The sequence below is a fragment of the Triturus cristatus genome, chromosome 10, assembly GCF_964204655.1.
Source record: "Triturus cristatus chromosome 10, aTriCri1.1, whole genome shotgun sequence".
NCBI lineage: Eukaryota > Metazoa > Chordata > Amphibia > Caudata > Salamandridae > Triturus > Triturus cristatus.
Genome location: NC_140593.1, coordinates 311,187,465 through 311,211,431, shown reverse-complemented (window position 1 = coordinate 311,211,431; position 23,967 = coordinate 311,187,465). Strand labels below are relative to the sequence as shown.

The following is a 23,967-nucleotide window of genomic DNA, read 5'->3' as shown; positions in this document are numbered from 1 at the left end:
AGACTTGAACAGCCTGAGGCAAGTTTCCAGAAAAATCTGAAGACCTGGCTCTTTAGACAGAGTTAGAAGTCCACTTGCACCTGACTCACCAGGCCCTGATTCTGCTCGGCGTGGGGACACTCCCCTGGAGTAACCAGGTGCTTTATAAATCAAAAATTCATTCATTCATTCAACCTAGATTCTAGTTTCTTAATATGGACTCTCTCAGATGTTCCGCCTTAGTAATTAATTGTGGCATAGCCCATGTGCCATTCCTCGCCCCTTCCCACTTAAACCTTGTGTGGAATCATTAGTCTCAATGCTTCAGGATCAAGAGATAGTCATGCATCAGTAAGCACATTTCTATCGTCCTATCTCAAATGCTAAACACATATCCTTAAATCTGCATGGAAAAACTCTTAGATGGTGTCTTTGAAGCCGAACCCAACAAAACAGAGTTCTTCCTCTTCAACCCCTCTTTCTCACGTTTTGAAAACTGACTTGAGACACTCGTAAAACTTGACATCTCACCTTTCCTGATCTCTTTCTCCATGTTGTACAGCAGTACGGCTGAAAGTTAGGGGGAAAAAATGCTATGACGCAGCCAACACTGGTGGAAGGGACAAGGCAAGCAACACAGGATGGTAGGGGGGCGTGAGGGAATGGGCAATCAACACAACTCCGGAGCGTAATAGGGCCAGCAACATAACGTGTATGGGGGCAGGAGGTTGAGGCATGCAACGCAATGCATCAGGGTGGTGTGGTGGATGCAGCAAGCAACACAACATGGGAGGGAGCAGGGCCAACATGCACAGCGGGTGGACAGTGGGAGGGTGCAACCAACACAGGGACAGTGGGAGGAGGCAAGCAACACAACGGACAGCAGAAAGAGGCAGAGAAGGAAGCCAGCAACACGTTGTTGCACTGCGGGAGGAGGGGGCAAATCACACAATGATCAGCAGGTGGAAGGTGACATGCGTAACCAAGGTCATCAAGAGAATGACGGACTGGGATGAGGAAGACAACGGACAGAGTAAACACATGCACTCTTATGGATTGTTTCCATAAGAAATAAAAAGAAGCTTCCAAAGCGCGATGTGGTAGGACACTGAGCAAGGAAGCAGTACTTGGTTCTTACTTCAGGGAAGGGCCAAACACAAGAAGAGGATGTCAAGTTACCATGTGCTGACCAAAGAGGAACAAACAAACGAGAGTGCAGAGGAGCCAACTAATAGTAAACAATGGGCGGCCTCTTAGTCCCCATAAGTAAAAAAATTGTCTCGCATGCACTGTCTCAGGAGAGACCTAACAATGGCCATAAGTATAAGTTGCACATATATTACTGGCACTGAAACAAATCACTGTCCACCAATGTCCACTATATAATGGATTTAAAACAGAATAGTTTGGCAGTGTTGTCACGTAAGGCTTCAGTTTTACAAAATGACAGAACTGAGCATGGCCACCAGTTCACCCTCTCCCACTTGTAAATTCATTCTAAGGCTGACCTCGTCCAGCGCCTCCAAGATAAAAATAGAATCCATCCCTTCTAGGCACTTTTGTCTCCCTGTGATACCTCTTCCCTTCAAAACAGCCACAATTCATCGTTTCCCTTTGACATGTAGCTGTTAAAATAGAAGGACAGTGACAGGCACAGGTACTATTCAATTGGGTCTGACTTTGACAAGACATAGTAATATTTAACTTGCACAGTGTTAAAAGTAGCAGTCTAATTGTGAAAATTAGTTCAGTTTTACTTTAAACTTTCAGGTCTAGCTTGGAGTGCTACATAGTTGAGCTGGCTAACATAGCGCAACTGATTGTCATGCAGATTGACTCTAACCCGGTGCCTCTACCATGCTACACTTGTCAGCAGAGTCTCCATTATCTTTTTGGTTCTGACTCTGACCTTGTGCCTGAACAGGGTTCACTGGAATCCTAACAAAGGTTCAAGGTAACAATACATACAACAAACCTAAATCGTGACAGTAAAATTTACCAATTAGTGGAATTAGAAAAGAGAGGGGGAGGGGAGGAGAAAAAAAGGAAAGGGAAAAGCAATAACATTGACCCATGTACAGATAATTACAAAATATGAAAAATGTATTCACAAAGTTCTTTAAATATTAAAACATGTAAGACAATGACGCTCAAAACCGTACACAAACAACAAAATTGAATAAACAATACAGTGTGTAACATGACAGGTGGCTGGGGTAAGGAATTATATAGACATGGGGAGTTCAGGACAAAACTGAAACACAAAGCAAAACATTGCGTCCTTCTTCAGTTGCGGCCACATCTATGCGTCGACGACGTTTTGACCATTGTAGAAATATATGGTCATCATCAGGACGACACAATAGAGTGTCCAAGAAATGAAAATAAAACATCTATTCCGGAAAGAAATCCAACCCCGAAAATTCGCGGTTATGTTGGATCCACCATGAAATTGGTACAACATTGAGGATATTAAAAAACGAATTGTGAATTATATTGTTATATCTTTTAGATCAGGAGATAAATGATCCCACACATAGAAGTAAAAACCAACTAATAAGGCAGGGTGGTAAACCAAGCCAACTAAATTGGCACAGAAAATTGCAGCGCATGATCACCTTAGTTCTTCGTCATGTACTCTTGGCTGTGTGGTTTAATTAATACATTGATCACAGCCAAGGAATTGTGTAAAACGAATGCTCAAATAGGTCCATGCATGCCCGTCGGGCTCTTATTCACCTGAACGGCTCGCATGAAACCAAGTGTGCACCTTATAATGTTGATGGTAAGGGAGATGCCTGGTCCCCTCTCCCCCCATTACACCAATGATACCTTGATTTACTAAATTCCAGTGGACTTGATACCTCTCTAGCGGCAGAGATTGACTCGCCACATGGACCACCAACAGAGGGGAGTGCCTCATTCTCAATGGTGGTTCGGAGAACAGCCAAAGTGTTCGCATTACAGCTGGCCTCAGTTGAGACTGAAACAATTGTTTCACAGAAATCTTGGTGCCTGTACCAGCAACTTTGGAACCCTTTCTTCTGTTTAATGATGGCCTCACAGATACTCTGATGGGTACTCGGTCAAAAACATGTTCTTTGCCCACCTGTGAACATTACCCTGAGTTTTGCAACATGCACTCTACTTCAGAGTGCATTGTTGTACAAGCCTCCACCAATAAGGTGAATTCTAATTCATCCCCCCACTCCTTTGCCAAGAGTTTGTTTTCTACATTCAGTTGGACATTGTGGTCTGGAAACTGAGCCTGTCTGTTGGGCCAGTACACCTATGTCCTTTGGGACATGGCCTGCAAGTCTGTGCTGGCAATTCCGGAAGATCTTGTGGCCTCTTTGGCCTAGATGATACATGAAGGGCGAGAGACAGCCAAATAAGGTATCGCTGCATGTTCAGATACCTAGGATTGACTTGATTGGTGGTTGGTGCAAGTATGGTTCTTTATCGAAATGCCTAGATGAGGTCCGCTGGGTTCTCCGGTGATGTGCAAGCTTAGCTGATGGACATGCCGATAATGGGTCCCACCTCTTTGGTGAGAAGATGGATTCCGTGTGGAATGCTTTAATGATAGCAGAGTTACAGCACATTCCTTGGAGCTGTTACCCCCACCAAACAATTTCTGCATCAGTTTTGGAAATTTAGGGGCAGTCTTCCAACTAGTGATGCAACAGGCAGCCCATCCCTTTTGGGGTACAGATCCGACAGTCCGTGGACGGACCAGCAGTGACACCAGTCATCCTCCTCCCCTGCTCCAACAGCCAACAAACTGCTTTAGTTTGCCCTTAGCTGTGCATGCCCACCCGGTGAAAGAAAGGATACTGCTCTTTCATCTAGGCTGGTGCTCTGTTACGACTGACAGATGAGTCTTGCAAATTATTCAAAGCAGTTGTTCCCTACCTTTTCTTTCCTCCACTCCCAACATCGCTTCCACACTAGAAGAGATTTCAGAAGAGCATCTCCATCCTACTACAGGAAGTGCACCTCTTGCTCTGGAAAGGTGCCATAGAGGGTTGTATGTGATTTCATAGAACAATGATTTTATGGAATACCATTAATAAGAAACCATTTCACCATAACTGTTTAGTGGACATGTGCAGGCTAAATGCCATTTAACATTTCATAGATGCCAATTCATAAAATTTCTTTTTTTTTTCTTCGAAATTGCCTTTTTCATGCTTATTTTCCTCAGGTGTAAACTCAATGGTTGCAGTTGTTAGTTTCAGGAAACATTTTTGTCTGAGGTATTTATTTCAGCGCTTTACTTCGGGGTACACAATTTCATATTTATATCGTTTACACGGTCAACCAATTACTCAGATGTATTTAATTTGCGGAGCCCTCACCACCCATTAACACCATCTTTGAGGTTTGTGGTGTATTATATGTTGTGGTTGTGCGACATCACTGTATTATACACTCACTAAACCATGTTGGGTCAATTCAGGCTGATTTATAAAACCTTTTTAAAGAGCTGTCCGACTACTCCGGCCGGACTAGGTGACCACTTCTGACAGGAAAAAGGTAGTCAGGGGGGCCAATAAAGAGCATTTGGACAGTTACCTGGTAAACGAAGCAGTCTCGAGTCCACTTCCACACTGTATGTAAGGACTACTATATACTTCAATGGAGTGATCCTGATGCTTAGAATACAGGATTCTGAGGTTGCAGTCGATAGGGGAGTTCCTGGGGTTATTCCTTGGTCTACGGTTGAGGTGGGGTGACTTTGGCCAAATGGGTCTATGTCCCTCGAACTCCTCTTTGGTCCAGCAGAAGTCCAGTTAAAACTAGGCTACTGGTCTCCCTCCGGACACAGACGGTCCAGCCTTTTCCTCTGGTGAGAGATAGTGCCTGTCTTTGGTGACCAGTCTGCACTCTGATGGCTCTCCTAGGTCCAACAGAGTCAGGTGCAACTTTTGAGTGCTGAGGAGTGGTCTTCTTGGCTTAACGTTGGTGGTCAGCAGTTCAGTGAATGTAGCCCCGGCCTGGCCAACTGGGGCTACTTAAACTTTTATGGATCTGACACTGGAACAGGGAGTCAGCTGACTGATCCTTGGAGTTCAAGTTTTCTGTCTGGGGCGTACTGCATTCATAATATTCTCCAAACGGGCTCCCAATGTACAAGCTTTGGAGGCCTTAGCACCCCTCGAAGAGTGTGCACCAGACCTTGGTATCTATGCCTGCCTCCTGCAAGAATCCATTTCACCGATCATGTCATGGTTGGTGAGGAATTTGCTCTAAGGGGTCTCTTCAACGCAATCAAAAGTTGCCTCTCTCCGTGAGGACGCAGCTTCGCCGTCATCGCTTCATATGTCTTAATACAGCGAACTAAACATAGCTTGGGGACCTCTGGAAAGGCCGGATACGAGATAATTCGGTAATGAGTTTTAGTTCACCTGGAAACATGGAAGGTGATCATCTCCAGAGTTAAAGACCTCTCCATGATATCTAGGGCTCTAACATCCGAGACCCTCTGTCATGAAATCAAGCACAACAGGATAGTCAGTTTGGCCGACAATTGTTTCCGGGAAAGGTACCGGTTGCTCCACGACACCGATAAAAGAGCGAGAACCTTGTTCACGTCCCACAGTGCGGAATACCTGGGTTCTGGGGGTGAGGATAATCTGACACCCCGTAGCAGCTTTCTAACCAGAGTATATTCTCTGACCGGAGAGCCCCCAATCGCCCCATGTCCCACGGATATTGTGAATCTGAAAGTTCGAGGCATGTGGGCTGCTGAATTCATATCTGTGCATAGATCGCCGCCTAGTGTTGGGTCCGGATGATTGCACATTGTTGTCCTGGAAGAGTCTTCAAAGTATCACGAGATAGGTGGCTCCTCCCCTGGACTACAGTGCGCATGGGCATCCTCTCCATCCTCAGATTGTTTTTTTCCGCCATTGGGTTCGGATGTGCTTATCTTAGCTCAAGTTAGGAAAACTTTATTTAAGGCCAAAAGCCTTTAGGTATCGTCGGGATTGTTTGCGTTCGGTATCGACAAATATTTAGACTTGTTTTTGGATCTCGGACATAGTTTCGGTCCGAACATCGCTCGACGTTCGAGGATGGAATCGAGGACCCCTTTCAAGAGATGTCCTTTATGTCATGCGAAATATCCACATATCGATGTCCATCCGGTGTGTAACAAATGTTTATCACCGGATCATGATGAGTCCAGGTGTATGGCCTGCGCCCGGTTCCGGTCAAAGAAGACACTTCGGAATCGACGGGCGGCTAGATTGGAGGCCAAACAATCGGCGCCTAACCCGGTTAACATATTCAGCACCGAGGATGAGGAAGTCGAGAGCGTCGAAGAGATAGACTCGAGCCATGCTTCTGAGCATGAATCCCAATCTGACGACGATGATGTGATCTTCGAGGATAAAGACGTCGTCGACGAGGTAGGAGACGACGATGAGGCCCTTGGGGCCGAGGAAGATAGGAGCTAGGCCAATCCATCGATGCGGAGGCCGAAGGACACAGTCTTGATAAGGCTCAGGTCGGGGGATCGCCTGCGGGCCTTACCCAAGATCAGTCGGATCGTTCTACAGCCCCGCCTGAAGGCCCGGCTTTGAACATTTCAAAAGAGCTAACACTATCAAAAAAGACTGGATTCGTTTCAGTGAAAGCGAAACCAAACCCAGCACCAGTCAAATCGAAACCGAAAGTGCAACTGGTTCAAGTCGGATCGAAGCCCTCCAATCCGTCGACACAGAAAAGGGACATCGGAGCCGACCAAAGAAAGAAGGACTTCGGTACCGAGAAGACAAAAAAGGGCTTCGGCACCGAGACACAGAAGAAGGCCCTCGGTCCCGAGAAGACGCAACGGCCTATGGCACCGAAGGTTGGAGCACCGACCACCAAGGTCACGGTGGTCGATCCGACTACGTCAACACCGAAGGGTGCGGCGACTGCCAAAATATCGAATCAACCAGGCGTCGATCCAAAACTTCGGATCGAAAACCCGAAGGCTGGGAGGAAACCGGAGACAGCGTCGAGGCCTGTCTCCGAAGAGCCTATCTGTTTCAAAGCACCGTCTGCATTCACGTTCAGGGAACGGGCAACCCTCGAACCAAAAACGGGTCCCGAACCACACAAAGTCGCAAAGGCTCACTCGGCGCCGGCACCGATCAAGTTTGGATTGCCGCCACCGGGGGCGCCGAAGCTGTTCGACCTTAGGAGGAGTCTCGAACAACCACGAGCAGGGTCCACGGAAAGAACCGATGCCGAGGACTCGCAGGACCAGTTTATCGACTCCGACACTGGTAGGCTGTTGTTCCGCAAGCGGAGAATTGTCCCAGAGAAGGCTTTGGACTCCTACAAGATTCCACTAAAAAGGAAACTGGCATCAGGTTCGACGCCAGTGCTTGTAGAAACATTCCACACCTATCATCAGGAACCACCATCCTTTTCTCCTACACACTCGGAACAGGATGCAGGAGAAGGCTATATTGGGGATGATACCACTTATCCTGTGGATAATGACCCTGATGACCAACAGCAAGACCAAGATCAAGCATGGGGAGACCCTACTGACCAAGGTGACCCACAAGATGCTCCTGACACTCATCTTTACAATATCAAACCATCTCCCACTGAAGATACTGCTGCTTTTAACGCCCTCATTGAAAGTGCAGCTGCCAATCACGGAGTGGAACTCCATTCTGACTCTGTGGAGGAGGATTTCTTGGTGGACACGTTCTCCACATCAGAAAGAACGGTCAAGACTCTACCAATGCTGAAAGGGGTTCTTAAACATGCTAAGGACATCTTTAAGGAAACCACCAGGGCACGGGTATTGAACCCCAGAATAGAGAAGAAATACAAACCTGCACCCGGAGACCCCATGTACATTAAGGGTCAATTGCCGTTGGACTCCATGGTAGTTTCTAATGCTCGCAAGAGAGCTAACTCGCAGACTACAGGTGATGCTCCTCCTCCAGACAAGGAGTCCAAAGTGCTAGAAACATCAGGCAAAAGGGTAGCAGCACAAGCAGCAAACATCTGGCGCATTGCCAACACTCAGGCACTCCTGGCCCGATACGACAGGTCACACTATGATACACTAGAATCACTGCTAGAACACCTACCAGATGAATACAAAGATGGAGCGGCGCTCCTCATCAGAGAGGGACAACTCATTACAAATGCGTCCATCAAATGCGCACTGGATGCAGCTGACACTGCAGCAAGGGCAATCAACACTAGTGTGATGTTGAGGAGGCACGCATGGCTGAGAATATCAGGCTTCAAACCTGAGATTCAAAATAATATCTTGAATCAACCAGTCAACCCAGACTTTTTATTTGGCCCCGAGGTTGACACTACACTGGAAAAGATTAAAAAGGACACTGAAACTGCGAAATCTATGGGGGCTCTACAGTCGCAGCAGTTTCGGAGTGGCTCCTTTCGTCGCCCCGGGAATAGAGGAGCAGCTAGAGGTCAGGGGTCCCAGCAGCAGTACAGTAAAGGAGGTACCCAGAGTACCTATAATAAAAATAATAGGGTTGGATATCGTGGATCCAGCACCAAAGGCAGAGGACGGGGACACAACAACACCAGGTCCTCGGCCAATAACAAACAGTGACGTCTTGTCGCTGCCCCCCGCCCACATAACACCGGTCGGGGGGAGACTCCAACAGTTCCTGCCAGTCTGGAGATCCTTCACCACAGACAGGTGGGTCAGAGAAATTGTCCAGTACGGTTATTGTCTGGAATTAGCATTCAATCCACCCAACATACCACCAAGACACCGTCCTATGTCCGCAGAGCACTTGACATTATTGCAGCAAGAAGTACTAAGTATGCTGCAAAAAGGAGCCATAGAGCTCGTGCCTATGGACCAGCGGGGGGCAGGGGTGTACTCTCTGTACTTCTTAATCCCAAAAAAGGACGGGTCTTTACGACCTATACTAGACCTCCGCCCCCTCAACCAATACATTCGGTCAGAGCATCTTCATATGCTCACCCTCCAGCAGGTTCTGCCGTTACTCAGTCACGGAGACTTCCTAGCAACACTAGATTTAAAGGATGCGTATTTCCACATGACCCATACACCCATCACACAAAAAATATCTCAGGTTCACTCTTCAGGATCAGCATTATCAGTTCAAAGTACTCCCTTTCGGGGTCACAGCGCCCAGAGTATTTACCAAGTGCCTAGCGACAGTGGCCGCACACTTAAGGAGACAGCACATTCACGTCTTCCCTTACCTGGACGACTGGCTTGTTCAGGCAAAGTCAGCCCAGCAGTGTGCCAGCCACATATCCCACACCATTCACCTTCTTCACAGTCTGGGATTCTCACTGAATTATCCAAAGTCACATCTCCAACCCGCCCACGTACGGCAGTACCTGGGCGCGACTATAGACACTCTGGCTGCCAAAGCTCAGCCAAATTTAGCGAGAATCAACAGCATGCAACTGCTGATAAAAAAGTTCAGACCACAACACTCCCTTCCAGCGCGAGTGTTCATGCAGTTGATAGGCATGATGGCCTCCTGCATCTTCATAGTCCCGCACGCGAGACTACATATGCGCCCGCTTCAGGAGTGCTTGGCACGTCAATGGAATCAGACTCAAGGACAGTTGAAAGACCTAGTGTTGGTGAGCGGTCGGGCATACAACTCTCTGCATTGGTGGAATCCACACAACCTTTGCAAGGGCCGACCGTTCCAAGAGCCTGTTCCACAAATAATACTGACGGCGGATGCGTCTCTCCAGGGATGGGGAGCTCATGTACTCAATTACACAGTGCAGGGACTATGGACGACACAGCAACAGAAGATGCACATCAACCTTCTGGAACTGATGGCTATCTTCCTGGCAATGAAGGCATTCAAAGTACACTTGTGCAACAAAGTCGTGTTGATCCGGACGGACAACATGACTGCCATGTACTACATACAGAAGCAGGGAGGAACACACTCTCCACAGTTGTCTCATCTGGCTCAGAGCATGTGGAAGTGGGCCATTCAGAGGAACAGTTTCCTCATGGCGGAACACCTCCCGGGCAAGGACAACCAGATGGCGGATCTGCTCAGCAGACACAGCCACCAAATGCACGAATGGCAGCTACATCCATCAGTACTCCAACCGTACTTCCAGCAGTGGGGTCATCCAGAGATAGACCTATTCGCCACAAGGGAAAATGCAAAATGCCAAAGCTTTGCCGCCAGGTTTCCTCATCCACAGTCGCAGGGCAATGCGATATGGATGAACTGGTCAGGCAGATTTGCGTACGCTTTTCCCCCAGCGCCATTAATACTGCTAGTGGCACGCAAACTACGGCAACACTCAATGACACTTATCCTGGTTGCTCCAATGTGGGCACGCCAGCCATGGTACACCACGTTACTAGAACTGTCCGTGGTGCCGCCTCAAAGACTGCGGCTAACACCCAAACTTTTAACACAGAACCATGGCGAAATTCAGCACCCAGATCTGCAACAGCTGAACCTGGCGATCTGGCTCCTGAAATCTTAGAGTTTGGCTACCTGAACCTGCCTCCAGAATGTATGAATATCATCAAGGAGGCCAGGAGACCCACGACCAGAGCTTGCTATGCGGCTAAATGGAAAAGGTTTGTCATTTACTGTAAAAACAATGACATTAATCCGCTGGATGCATCCATTCAGAACATCATCTGTTACCTGTTACACTTATACCGATGCAATCTGGCGTACAACTCCATCCGTATACATCTAACCGCAATAGCGGCCTATCTTCAGAACAGGCAGCACCTCTCTTTATTCAAGGTGCCTGCCATCAAAGCCTTCTTAGAGGGACTCAAAAGAGTGATTCCTCCAACTCGCCCACCGGCACCGGTGTGGAACCTGAATGTGGTCCTCACCAGATTGATGGGTCCACCTTTTGAACCTCTACATTCATGTGAGATTCAATTCCTCACCTGGAAAGTAGCCTTCTTAGTGGCAATCACTTAGTTGAGAAGAGTTAGTGAACTCCAGGCACTAACCATTCAAGAGCCATTCATACAGGTTCACGCAAACAGAGTTGTACTACGTACTAACCCCACTTTCATGCCTAAAGTGATATCGCAGTTCCACATGAATCAAACTATTGAACTGCCTGTTTTCTTTCCAAATCCAGAAAATGTCGCGGAGAGAATGCTCCATACACTAGATGTAAAGAGGGCCCTCATGTACTATATAGACAGGACACAGGATTTTAGGAAAACAAAACAACTGTTCGTTGCCTTTTCTCCACAACACAAGGGCAACGCCATTTCCAAAGTAGGGATAGCCAGATGGATCGTTAAATGTATTCAAATTTGCTATGAAAAATCTAAACGCACATTAACGATTCCTCCCAGAGCCCACTCAACACGAAAGTTAGGGGCGTCCATGGCTTTCCTAGGGAATATTCCTTTAGAGGAAATATGTAGAGCAGCCACATGGTCCACTATACATACATTTACAAAACACTACTGTGTAGATGTACATTCAAAACAGCAGGCAGCTGTAGGCCAGGCAGTTCTCAAAACCCTTTTTCAGACTGCTGCAGCTGGCACGGGCAGCTGCCGCTAATAGAGGGACTGCTATATAATCTATGCACAGATATGAATTCAGCAGCCCACATGCCTCGAACTGAATATGCTACTTACCAGTATGTATCTGTTCTTGGCATGTAGGGCTGCTGACATTCATATCCCCCACCCTCCTCCCCGGCGCCTGTAGCGGCTGCAGCACTCAGAATTACTGTATAGCATGGTCATCACTTACGGTATCTACTCCATCACTGCCACAATGGCGAAAAACAATCTGAGGATGGAGAGGATGCCCATGCGCACTGTAGTCCAGGGGAGGAGCCACCTATCTCGTGATACTTCGAAGACTCTTCCAGGACAACAATGTGCAATCATCCGGACCCAACACTAGGCGGCGATCTATGCACAGATATGAATGTCAGCAGCCCTACATGCCAAGAACAGATGCATACTGGTAAGTTGCATATTCAGTACTCACCGATCTGTATGTCAATACTTCAGCCACTAAGATCAAATTGTGGCCAACATCGGTCCCTACGGGATCCAGACTCTTTTGCAGCCACCAACCCACCCATCGAGATAAGGCTGAGCGATATCTCTTTACGGTGCTGTAAGCCCAGGATCTAGAGAGGAGATTTGCAGCGTATCTCGATAGGCCCGGCACATACCATCATGTCATGTAATACTCCAAGCCATTAACTGGAGGTTGCTGCTCGTCATCGGGTGATGAGGATTCCCGCTGGATCGCTCTGGAGATGTGGAAACTGAGGTAGACGGGTTGGAGAAGCCCAAGAAAGTTCTATCAGAACTGGAAACCATGCTTGCAACTTCCATATTGGGGTGATCAGAACCACATCCGCCTTCTGCCAGTGCACTTGAGCCGTGAGACGAATGATCATCGCAAAAGGTGGGAAGGCATAACCCTGTTCCCGGGATCAGTCCTGCAGAAACGCTTCGGTTGAGACTGCCACTGTGTCCGGCCTCCAACTGAAGTACCGGGGTAGTTGGCGGTCCAGGCAGGACGCAAAAAGGTTGATCGAGAAAGGATCGAAAAGGGAGGAGAGGCTCCGAAAGACCGCCGAACATAACTTCCAGAGGCTTTCATACCGCAGATAGCGGGAGTGCTAATCTGCCATCTGATTGGCTGACCCGGGATGATACTCCGTCGTCACTGAAATATGGTGGTGGAGGCAATACTCCCAAAAGTTCTTGGCCAGGTCTGAGAGGGCTTTGGAGCGGGTGCCCCCCAGATGGTTGATATAGCGGACTGCTGCCACGTTGTCCATCTTCAGCAGTACGTAGGACTGAACGCGGTCCCTGGTCCAACACTTGACTGCAAAGGATCCTGCCTACAATTCGTGGCAGTTGATGTGTAGGGACCATTCGACGGCAGACCACTCGACGCCTGTGGTGAACTGACCACAACAAGCCCCCCAGCCTGTGCCGCTGGCCTCTGATTTGATCACCAAATCCGGCAGGGACCCAAAAATGGCGCGCCCATTCCACGCCTCCATGTGAGGCCGCGCCGAAGATGCAACACCTTCAGATGTTGAAGATTTCGGAAGTGGAGAGGCCCGGGAAAGATGGCTTGAATTGAAGAGGACAGTAGACCCACCACCCTCGCAATCTGGGGAAGAGAGGTCCTCTCCCTTGCCAACGTTTTCCGCACCTCGTGCCGGAACTTGGCTATCTTCCTCGACGTAAAGCTCAGCGTGGCTGCTCTTGAGTCGATCACAATCCCCAAGAAGGTCGTATTGTGTACAGGGCTCAAACTGGACTTCGACTGGTTGATTACGAAACCCAGGGACTCCAAGAGGAGGACCGCCCACTGAAGGTGACGCGACAGAGCTCCTGGGCATTGGTCCATCAAAAGCATGTCGTCTAGGTAGACTATCATTTGTATGCTTGATGCTCTGAGGCGTTCCATCACTGGTCTTAGGCCCGTGGTGAAACACCAAGGGGCTGGCGACAGGCCAAAGGGTTGAGAGGTGATCTTGAAAGTTTGGCCCTGCCATTGGAATTGAAGGAAACGGCGATGAGGCAGGTAAATTGAGGTACGCATCTTTTAAGTCCACCTGGACCATCCAATCGTCGGGCGGAGAATATCTCGAAGGAGGTGATACCCTCCATTTTGAAGTGGCGGTAAACCAACCACTCTTTGATCAACCGTAAATTGATCACTGCTCTCTGGCCACCGTACTGTTTTTGGACTAAGAACACATTGCTCAGGAACCCTGCGGGATGGGGTTGAGTAAGGCACACTGCCCCTTTTCTCAGAACTCCTGAACCTCCTTCTCGATCAGGGATGCTTCCCGCCCGGAGAAGGGTATGGGATGGGGGGGAATAGGCTGAATGGGGGAACTATAGAACTCTATGTGGAACCTCTGAATGGTTTGAAGTACCCAGGCATCTGACGTAAGTGCGCCCCAGTTGTCTGCGAAAAGTGCTTGGTGACCCCCTCCAACTGGGTTCAAGAGGTGAAAGAAAGACTCACTGTGCGAATTGGAGTCTGCTCCCCCGCCACGGGGTCCATTACCCTGGCCTCTGGAACGGGAACGTCCCTTGGTGGGATAAAACCCACCAAAGTGTGAGGACTCTTGCCACTGTCCACGCTGTGAAGGCTGTCTTGTTCCGGAGGAGTACTGGGAACAGCCAGCCGAGCACCCCCTACCTCAACCGGCCACGAAGAAAACATGTGCATAAAAATGCGCTTAACCGTTGACTGTGCCTTATCCAACTAATTAAAAGTATAAACAAATGTACCCAGTTCTTTAGCGAACGGGTCCCCAAAGAGACCTCCCTGCGCTACCTGGCCTGCCTCAGATGTGGCCAGCTCCCCTAGCTTGGGGTCTTTCTTGATAAGGAGGGACTTGCACTGCTTAGTCGAAATGGCGCAGTTAGCATTGCCCAGGAATATGACAGCCCGCTGGGCCCAGCTAGAGAGTTCATTTGGGGGAATAAGGGCTCTGGAGGCCTTCGCATCCTCCGCCATATCAAAGATTTTTACTAGTGGCCCGGTGACATCCAGGAGCTTATCCTGACATGACCGCCATGAACGGTCAATGCCTTTCTTTGGATCCTCTATATACTTGGCCAGGAACATGGCCATCCGCACATCAATATCTGGTGTGCAGGCTACTTTCCCATCCAGCGCCGGACGGGGGCATTCTGCCCGACGGCGGTTCCTGACCTCTTGGTCCAGAAGCTTCCTCAGCCTACTGGCCACGTATTTGGCAACTTTGTCATAGGGCATCCACTCCGAGGAGCGGGGGTGCATAATATCTTCAGGGTCTAAAAGATCCGATTGGGAGTCCAACGGTACCCCACTAGGGGGCAACGGGTCAGAAAGGGGGGTGGGGGGGGGGGTTAGAAGGCCTCCATGACCGGTTATGGTCCGAGTCACCTTCCGAAGTCGTAGGGGATTCATCCAGAGGCGGGGGTGGATGGCATGGGACCTTGCCCACTAGGTTGCGATGGCTCAACAGGACTGGTGGATTCTGTAGGGGCTGAGTTGCTTGCGCCCAGGAAGGTCTTCTTCAACCTGGCGAAAGCATCCAAATCCACCCCTGCATCATGGGGACGCTTGCGAGTGATGTCAGTGGCAGGAGAGGGTTTTATCTCTAGAGGTCATGGGCCGAAGGCCCAGGGCAGTCTTTCCTTGGCGTAAGGGGTTGCAAGCACTTCTGCGCCAGCTCCATCAGTTTCTTCTCTAGAGGAGCACTGCATGAGACACTACTTTAACAATAGAAGTGTTCACCGCGTCAAAGAACTACTCTGTGACCGGGAAGTACTCTTCACCCTCCTCCTCGTAATACTCCTTGTAAGCCTCCATGGGGTATCACTCGTAGGGGAGGGAAATGCTTGTGAAGCACTATCAGGTTATCTAAGGTGGTCACCCACCAGGTAAGAGGGATATCAGGCAGTGGGGAGTACCCACTAATGTCCAGCGAGCCTGCAAGGACTCTATACGCTATCAGATTACGGGCAGGAGCTGTAAAATGCCCCTGAGGAGTACACTGCCATGCAAGGTGTAAGGAAAAGTCTCACAATAATGTAACCCCATCCCTCTCAAGCGGGAAGGAAAAAATGGCAGACTCGGATGCCCTGGACATTAAATGGGCACTTTAAACGCAGCCTGGGAGGTCTGCCCTGAAAGCGGAGCCTCAGCTCCCGCTGAGATCCTACCCCGAGGGGTGTGGTGACTCCAGGCTGACGGGCCGAAATTGACTCTCACTGCGTGGGTGGAGGCGCTCAGCGGTCGTATTCCCGACAGTGACACTGACGCGCTCTCTCCACCCGCGCACGCTAACAGCCAATAGAGCGTCTACGCAAGAGACGTGTGTTGAGCACGCGCCCTCCCGTGGTGTGAGGACCGCCGTGCACTCGGCCCAAAACCCTCCAAAGAAGGCTTTACACACAGGAGCAGCTGCGAAAGGCCCCTGAAGCGTTCCTGCGGCTGCTGATAAGGAGGTATGTACATCCCTAGAAAGAAAAAAGCCAGAGAATTAAAAACTACGTGTTCAATCAATTACTGGCCAACCAAAGTAGAAGAAAGAAGGACCGGAGTCCTGTACTTAACTTGCATGGCTGCGAGCAGCGAAGATAAGAGGGCTATCGACAGAGGACTGGGAGGATTATATCCCGGGCTGAGACCTGATTGGTCATGGACTGTTGGTTGTTGTAACTTTATTTTTTCCCAAGTGTTTATGGGAAATGAAATTCGTTATGTTGATAATGTTGATATCGAACATGGCTGCTAAGCAATAAATAATGAAAAGATGAGCATAATCCTCGCCTCCGGGTCCTGACATAGAATTGAGATGTTATACACAGACACATGGGTTGTAGTGAAGTTGGGGGATGGCTCGACTGTCTCAACAAGAGTCAAGACTTACACTGGGCTTAAACAAGGATGTTTCTTGGATTTAAATGATTGGCTGAATAATTTTTCTTTCAACCCACCTCAGTTAAACGGTCAGCCGATTTCCGGTCTCCAAAGGTGCTGACCTTCGGTATTTGTTTAAAAAAGCAGGTGATATGTTTCCTAGAGGAAAAGTTGGAAAGAGTCTCCAGTTATATTTATTTGGGAGCTAAATTTGTTAATCAGTGTTCTTTTAATTTATACTTGCAAGGAGTAAAGCTGAAGTCTAAAATCTTGTTGTTGTTTATTTTGCTAGGCTACAAAAGAAATTAAACTGCCCATCACTTGAACCCATTCTTAGACTTATTAATGCCATGTTTCTCCCGTCTTTGAATTATAGATCTGAAATCTGTAAAGGGAAAAACGCAAAATTGCTGGATTCCATAAGTGTCTGCTTTTAAGTATTTGTTTAGATTACCAAGGAACACTTCACCAACAAAAGTAAACCTGGAGTTTGGGCTTGTGTAGCAGCAGTTAGCCCCGGCGAGGTGCATGTATCAAGCTCTGTAAAAGGATGAAGGCAGCACCAGAAAGTACTGTGGACTACCATATAGGAGTTGGTGCATCCCAAACTGGACAACCTTTGGCACAAATATTTTGAATCTTTATTAACTGAGGGCCAGATGTAGGTAAAATCAAATTTGTGAATCATTAATAGCGAATTTTACCGATTCGCTATGAAGGACTCGCAAAATTGAATGTAGGTAGGAATCGCTAAAATATTAGCGATTCCTTAACATTCGTTAATAACGAATCGCAAATTGAGATTAGCTAATAAGGAATACCTACCCATTCATTCCTATGGGCTAGGAGGCCCATAGGAATGAATGGGAAGATATTCACTATTTGCGACTCGGTATTAAAGAATGGCAAATAGCGGGCGCTATTTCAAGGATGCCAGGGTGTCAAAAGGACACCCTGTTGCTCCCCTGAAATGTGCATGTGTGCACATGTGGCGCACAAACATGCCCTAAGGGCATGAATGTGTGCCACATGGCACTTTAAAAAAAGCAAAAAGTGCTTTTTTAAAGGAAATCGCTAATTACCACCAACTTGAAGTTGGTGGTAATTAGCGATTCCTTAAGGCTAAAGTGCACTTTCTTTTGTGCTACTTAAATCGCATTTAAGGAATCGCAATTTCCAATTCCTTAAATGCAAGAGCAAAATAAGGTATCATAATTTTGCGATTCCTTATTTTGCTAGTAGGTTTAAACTCACCTACATTGCTCGCAGCCAAATAGCGATCGCAAACGCTGAAATTCTGCGTATTTCAGCCTTACCGCTCGCTATTTGGCCACCTACATCTGGCCCTGAGTTGGGTCTGGGTGAACTTTGGTGTATGGCTGTCTACTTTGCCATTTTTAAAAGGATGGTAAACAAACGTGTAGAACTAGCCTTACAACTAATCGTTATGGCATTTTAGTCAAAAAAAAGCTTGTGGGTGGTTTTAAATTCCTATTATTTCACCTTGTTTGCAACAATATCTAAAAATGAATTTCTCAATTAACTTGAAGCAAAAATTCTTATTAATCAGAATGGGTAATTTTCCGTCAAAAGATTTTATCCCTGCATGGAAACGCACTTGGGTAGAAGGAAAATGCAGACTCTGCAGTTGCATCAGAGTTGTTGCACTTCATGTTTATATGCCCAGTGTTGCTTGATGCACGTAGGAAATGGTTAAAACATGTTTCAACCAACTTAAGTTTATTTTGTGCAGGCAAGTGCCGATTCAGAGCCTGCGTGGTAACCGTATTAAGCTCTTTTGTAATCTGATTACTTATTTGGACTATTTTTTAAGCTATTGAATGATTGCTCTTAAGTTTTGAATGTTTTATTGTGCTGTGGAATTTATATGTTAAACCTGTGTGTTATTATTTTGTAATGTTTTTAATTAACCTTGTGCACTAAAGTATTTTTTTTTTTTTAATTCTTACAGCTTGTAAGGCTTAGCTGTTGAGCCATGTAGTTCTACTATCTTGTCTACATATGTAATGGAAGTCTATTTACACATTGAGTCTACCAAACATTGTGACAACCCTTCCAGTTGCCAGACTTGTTTGTTATGTTGCTGAAATATTACTGTACATTGGACGGCAATACACAGTGTAATCATGCACATGTTCTCTTGATAATCTCCTTTAATATCTGTGTCTGCCCCCCACAGCAATCTACTGGTACAACTATGAATATGGGAAGACTGTGCTGTGTCTGACGTTCAATAAACTGGAGCCGACGTTCATGATTTGTTTTGCTGCTGGAGGATTTTCAGGCTCTGTAAGTTTGCATCTTGCTCATACATATTTAGAGGAATATTCCTATAAATGCATTGCAGAAGCTATAATTTTTTATTTAACTGTACGTGTATTTGTAAAGTAGTGTCAGGCTGGCCCATAGAGCAATCTAGGAGTGCCTGAAGGGCTGGTCTGACAGGTCTCTGTGAGGGCTGCTTTTTATGTCGAGTATTCAAGACCTCTTGTTTATACTTTAGTATATACTTATATATACCTGTTTGTGTATGTACTTTGTGGGCTCTGGAGATCAGCCCTAGGATTTGCCTGCTTCCGCTTAGGGAGTTCTTCTCTGTTCAATTGCCTCTATTTAAGTCACTTTAGCATTCTCTAGATTCCAGTCCATAGAAATATTCTTCCACGAGCACCCATAGACAATAATATTTTTCAATGATATGACCACCGAAGGCCTGATTTTATATTAAAAACAGAGCTTTGGTCTATACCATGTCCCGCTGAAAGGCAATATTTCTCTCCATATGTTCCAATACCTGGTGTGTCACGCAGTTTGGTGCTTACTTTCCCTCCATGTTAAAGAACAGTAGATGTTTCAGCACCCAGGCTAATGTGCTGCATAGCTAAATACATATAAGGTCCCAAAGGTGAGACCGATTGCAGTGCAAATGCTTGTTTGGCTGTTTGTGGGCTTGTTTAATGGTCTGGAGGGCCGGATTGTTACTGTTGAGGTTTCTCATATTACCACAAGCATTGTCTGGAGCAAGCACAAATGCATGCAGCCTTTCATAACCTGCAAAACATTATAAACAGCTTGTCTTTATAAGTTCAAAATTGCCATGATTCGCTAATGGGGGCACTTTTAATATGGTGCCTGGGTTTATTTTGTGTTCCAGTCCGAGCCTGTGTAAGTGTGAGCCTCTCCTTAGCACCTGTATACCACTGCGAGGTTGCTCTCAGTTTTTGCTCATCCATATTCACCTTCTGAATCAAAGTACAGTGGTTGTAGTCACGTTGGTACGTACGTTACATTTTATGAGCCAAAACTCGGGCCGAGTCCTTACGTTCAGTTAGATATTTCCTGGGCTCGGCATAGAATAGCCGTTAAGCGGCTCACCTTCTAGAAATGGCTGCGGCTTAAGAACGGTGTAGACTGTAAAGACGGCCACTGCCAGAAAGTTGAACAGGTCAAAGGAACAAAGTGCAAACTCAGTTTTCATTCTAATGTGTGTGCAGACGTAAATATTTATACTAAATATAGATGAAGCTTTATCAAAGAACCGCTTGCTGTTCCCATCACATACTCTACATATTTGAATCTTTACTTCGATTTAGTTTAAATGTTTTTATGATTCAAACTTTGGTTTAAATGCCTATGCTCAGCAGGGCCCACTGATAATCCTGTCACTTGCAGAAGGCTGCAGGCTAGGAAGCTGCTTTCTTAGTTGAATGGGAAGCTGTGATCCATACATGAAAGCCCCATGGACCCACGCTTGTGGCAGCATCCTGCAGACTACGGCTGCTTTGAACTTTTCTTTTTTTTAAAACCTTTTTATTGTAAAGAATATCAGCATTGAAGGTAAGTCACATGTTATGTCGGTAGTCCATATTACAGTTAGTGTCTCTCTAGGTCCCAGGAATAGCTCATTACATGCAGTTATCACATTTCACACTTGTAGATGGTCGACCCCTATCCTCCCTCTTCGCAGTTCATCTGTGGGAGAGATACAGAGTCCACCCCGAGACGCATTCCATTTATCCCATTTTTTATCCCACTTCTTCAACCAGCCTCTGTTCTTGAATACTTCTTTTTCTGCAATCATGGATCTATCCATGTCTTTTGCGCATCCTCTCAACAATGGTTTGTCACTTGCTCACCATTTTTGGGCAATGTTTCTTTTAGCTAGTGCCAGCCCGAGGGACACCCAGGATTGCTCAGTGTGGGTCAGGAAAAGTGGCCTCCCATATATTAAGCAGGCAGGGTTGTGGGGAATTGGCGATCTCTTTCCCGCAAACCTTTTCTAGTTTAGTTATGATTCCGTCCCAGTACGGTTGAATCATGGGGCACTCCCAAAGCGTATGGAAGAACATTCCTTCCTGAGTACAAAACATGAGGCATTCCTAGTCTGTCCTCTTTCCCATCTTGACCAGGGTCCCCCTGAGAGATATGACCTATGCAGGATTTTGAGTTGACTTAATCTCAGCCTCATTGGAATAGTTACTTCTCGCCTGGAAGATGGAGCCTCCTGCCACTCATCATCCTCTAAACTCCCTATGTCTGTCTCCCATTGCTGTCTGAGGTGCACAAGTGGGTCTGGTCGGTTATTTAATTTCCAATAGGTTAGTTATATTGCCTTGCGGCTCATAGGTTCCATAACCAGCCTGTCCTCCAATGGGGGTGCCTCAGTCAAAGCCTCCCCACTGGGGACTTATCTGTAGGTACCTGACCTGAAGGCCTCTGAGTTTGCCAATTGGTGATCTTCTTGCAATCCAGTAAATGTGACCACCCTGCCACCTTTCCACAGATCGCCAACTGTTGAGATTCCAATTGTGTCCCACCTATCAAACCCGGGGCAATTGCTCAGTGTGCTCAGTTGCTCAGATTCCCACAAGGGGGTCGCTTGTGTTATTTTTTTTGCCAGCCCAGTTTATCAGTTACTTGCTTCCAAATTGCTATGGTCTGGGCCGTAGAACACGTAAGAAGCTGATGTCTGGGATTTTTGTAGAGTGCTCTCTGGTGACCGCCCAGATTCATTAACCATTTCTCTATCATATAGGCCGGTTTGAGCTGCGGGCCGTAAACTCATTGATTGACTACAGCTAATTGGGAAGCCCAGTGGTATTGCTTAAGGTCGGGCAGGGAGATCCCCCGTCGTATCACCCTCTTGTCAGTTTATGCAATGCAATGCAGGGATTTTTCCCGTCCTACAATAGGGTCCAGACCGCGCACTCTACACTGGTGAAGTATGTGTCTGGGACATTAAAAGGGGTGTTTTGTAGCACGTATAGGAAGCGGGGCAGTGCCAGCATTTTAAACAGGACTGCTCTGCCCAGTAGAGTCAGAGGGACGGCTCGCCAGTGTCTCACGTCGTTTTGGTCGTGTCAGCAGGCCCTGAAGGTTATTTTTGTAGAAGAGGGAGTGGATCAGGTCTTGTGTAGATTCCTAAGTATTCGAATCCCTCCGCCGCCAGTGTGACCTTGCAATCTGCCAGTGTACGCGTTACCGGGCCGTGGAGCATGTACAGTGTGTATTATGTCCAATTTATGGTGTTATTTTCTGGTTTAATGACGGTTGATAACAAATTCTTTCGTATTGTTCAAGTTAACTTATTTATTTTCATCTTCTTATTCCAAATAAAAAGTACATATCTGCATTTGTATAATCAATACATGATATGCAGATTTTTCAAGAACATCCAAGTTTGTATTTATGCAAAAATCAAGATGTCTGAAACTGCCCAATGCATTTCGGGCCGTAGCCCTTCCTCAAGGGCAACATTTCTGTAAATGGTTAACAAAACATATGTCAGTCATAGCGCAGGGTAAATATCATAACCTGATATTAGTAAAATAATAAGGACAGCAATGGCCGGGATTCATGCTCAAAATAAAAAGAAAATTGTGAATACCGCATGCTATGTGTTTCACTCGAGTATCACATAATAACTAGTGGTAAAGAAGTAGAGTGTCAGATTCCAAAATAGATGAACGGCTGAGGTAAATAGAAATCAAAATAGCCAAGTGAGACCAAATCTGTAAGAATGTGATGAGCAACAGATAATTGCAACGTTCGGATCTGTTGAAGCATGCAAAACTGGGGTTTGTATGAGCGTAACAATGATGTGCACAGTATAATACCCACCTATTATATATCATAGGCGTATCATCAATGTCATAAAAACAAGTTTGATCTAGAATGCAAAGAAGGATGATTGAAGAATGTGCACATGTGATATAAGAAGCTGTGTATGTTAATCCCAAATACCAAGAAGCTTACTTGAAAGTATCAAAGTAGTTCCAATTAATTTTGTAGCGTAGCATGTCCGTGCTCTAAAAAACAATAACAGGAGTTTACTATTGTTGATTGTAAGTAGAAAAGGTCAATATTAGATGATTATACCTCTTGTATTAGCGGCTTACCCGATACGTGTCTCATAAGTCCAAGTAAGGAGTTGTCACGAACCCGGCTCGAATCGACCGTCGGGAAGTGTGACGCCTTATGTTGATGTCAGAGATCACCTGACGAGTATAAAGCACTCGTAAAACATCACTTCTAGGTACGGCTCGTATGAAATATGTCTATTAAAGATACTTGTTTAACTCCAAAGCAGTAAAAACAAAAAATGGGGAATAAAATAAGTATAAGAACCCAAAAGTGAAACTTTCGATACGGGAGTCTTCCGGATCATGTGACGAGTGAAAAATAGACGTGGAAGAAAGCGAAACATATCGTTCAACGTTGCACGAAAGGCTTGCGAAGGTCACATAATAATAATAAAACTAAAGGATTCTGTAGTTCTCTGTGTAAAAACGTGCAAGTACTCTAAAAAGTGTGACAGGAGTCTTTCATGCCAAAATAAAAAGGTGATGATATGAAATGAAACGCTGGAGTGAAGAGTGATAATCTGAAAATGAGAAAATAAACATGAGATAAATAGACAGTTATTATACCAAATGGAAAACATTCCATTGCAATGTTTTAAATGAAACAATTAATATACATGAATTTTGTATCATAAATCTCAAAGAAAGCAGCTAAATTCAAGTTTTTCATTGAGTCTATTGGGGTTGGTGGTGTTCAAGTGATATATCCAATATGTTTCTCGTTGTAATAAAAATTTGGTGTGGTCGCGGTAGTACACAAAAGCGTAGCTGCCTGATATTGTGTTTGAATTCGTTAAAGTGAACGGCCACTGGCGATTTTTGATTTCTGATGCGAATGTTACTTTTGTGTTCATTCATACGAATTCTCACTTTGTGTTCAGTTTTCCCAACATAAGCAAGTCCACACAGGCATTTTAGTAAAGTATATGACATTTTCACTATTGCAAGTAGCAGCCACTTTTAGCTTGATTGAAATTCCTGTGTGAGGGTGTCTAATGGAGTCACCTTTTATAATGGCATTACCGTTGCCGCAAGGTAAGGTCCCTTTAAACTTCCTTGATTCACCTTTGGGGTTCTTGAGTAGTTGTTGTAAATTGCGAGTACGTTGATAGGCGAATCTCAGCCTTGGTTCGAAAATACCTTTGAAATCTGTCTCAAATGTTAACATTGGCCAATATTTTAGTATGATTTTCTTGATC

General features: G+C 46.3%; 1 protein-coding gene across 5 annotated transcripts in view; it reads left to right on the top strand.

The window, feature by feature from the left end:
• SLC25A40 (solute carrier family 25 member 40) overlaps positions 1 to 23,967 on the top strand; it is a 366,440-nt gene that overhangs the window by 253,298 nt on the left and 89,175 nt on the right. For all 5 annotated transcript variants that reach the window (XM_085631323.1, XM_085631327.1, XM_085631325.1 and 2 more), the window contains one exon: positions 18,586 to 18,695. In XM_085631323.1, coding sequence (XP_085487449.1) covers positions 18,586 to 18,695 — 110 coding nt within the window. The remainder of the gene's footprint in view (positions 1 to 18,585; positions 18,696 to 23,967) is intronic.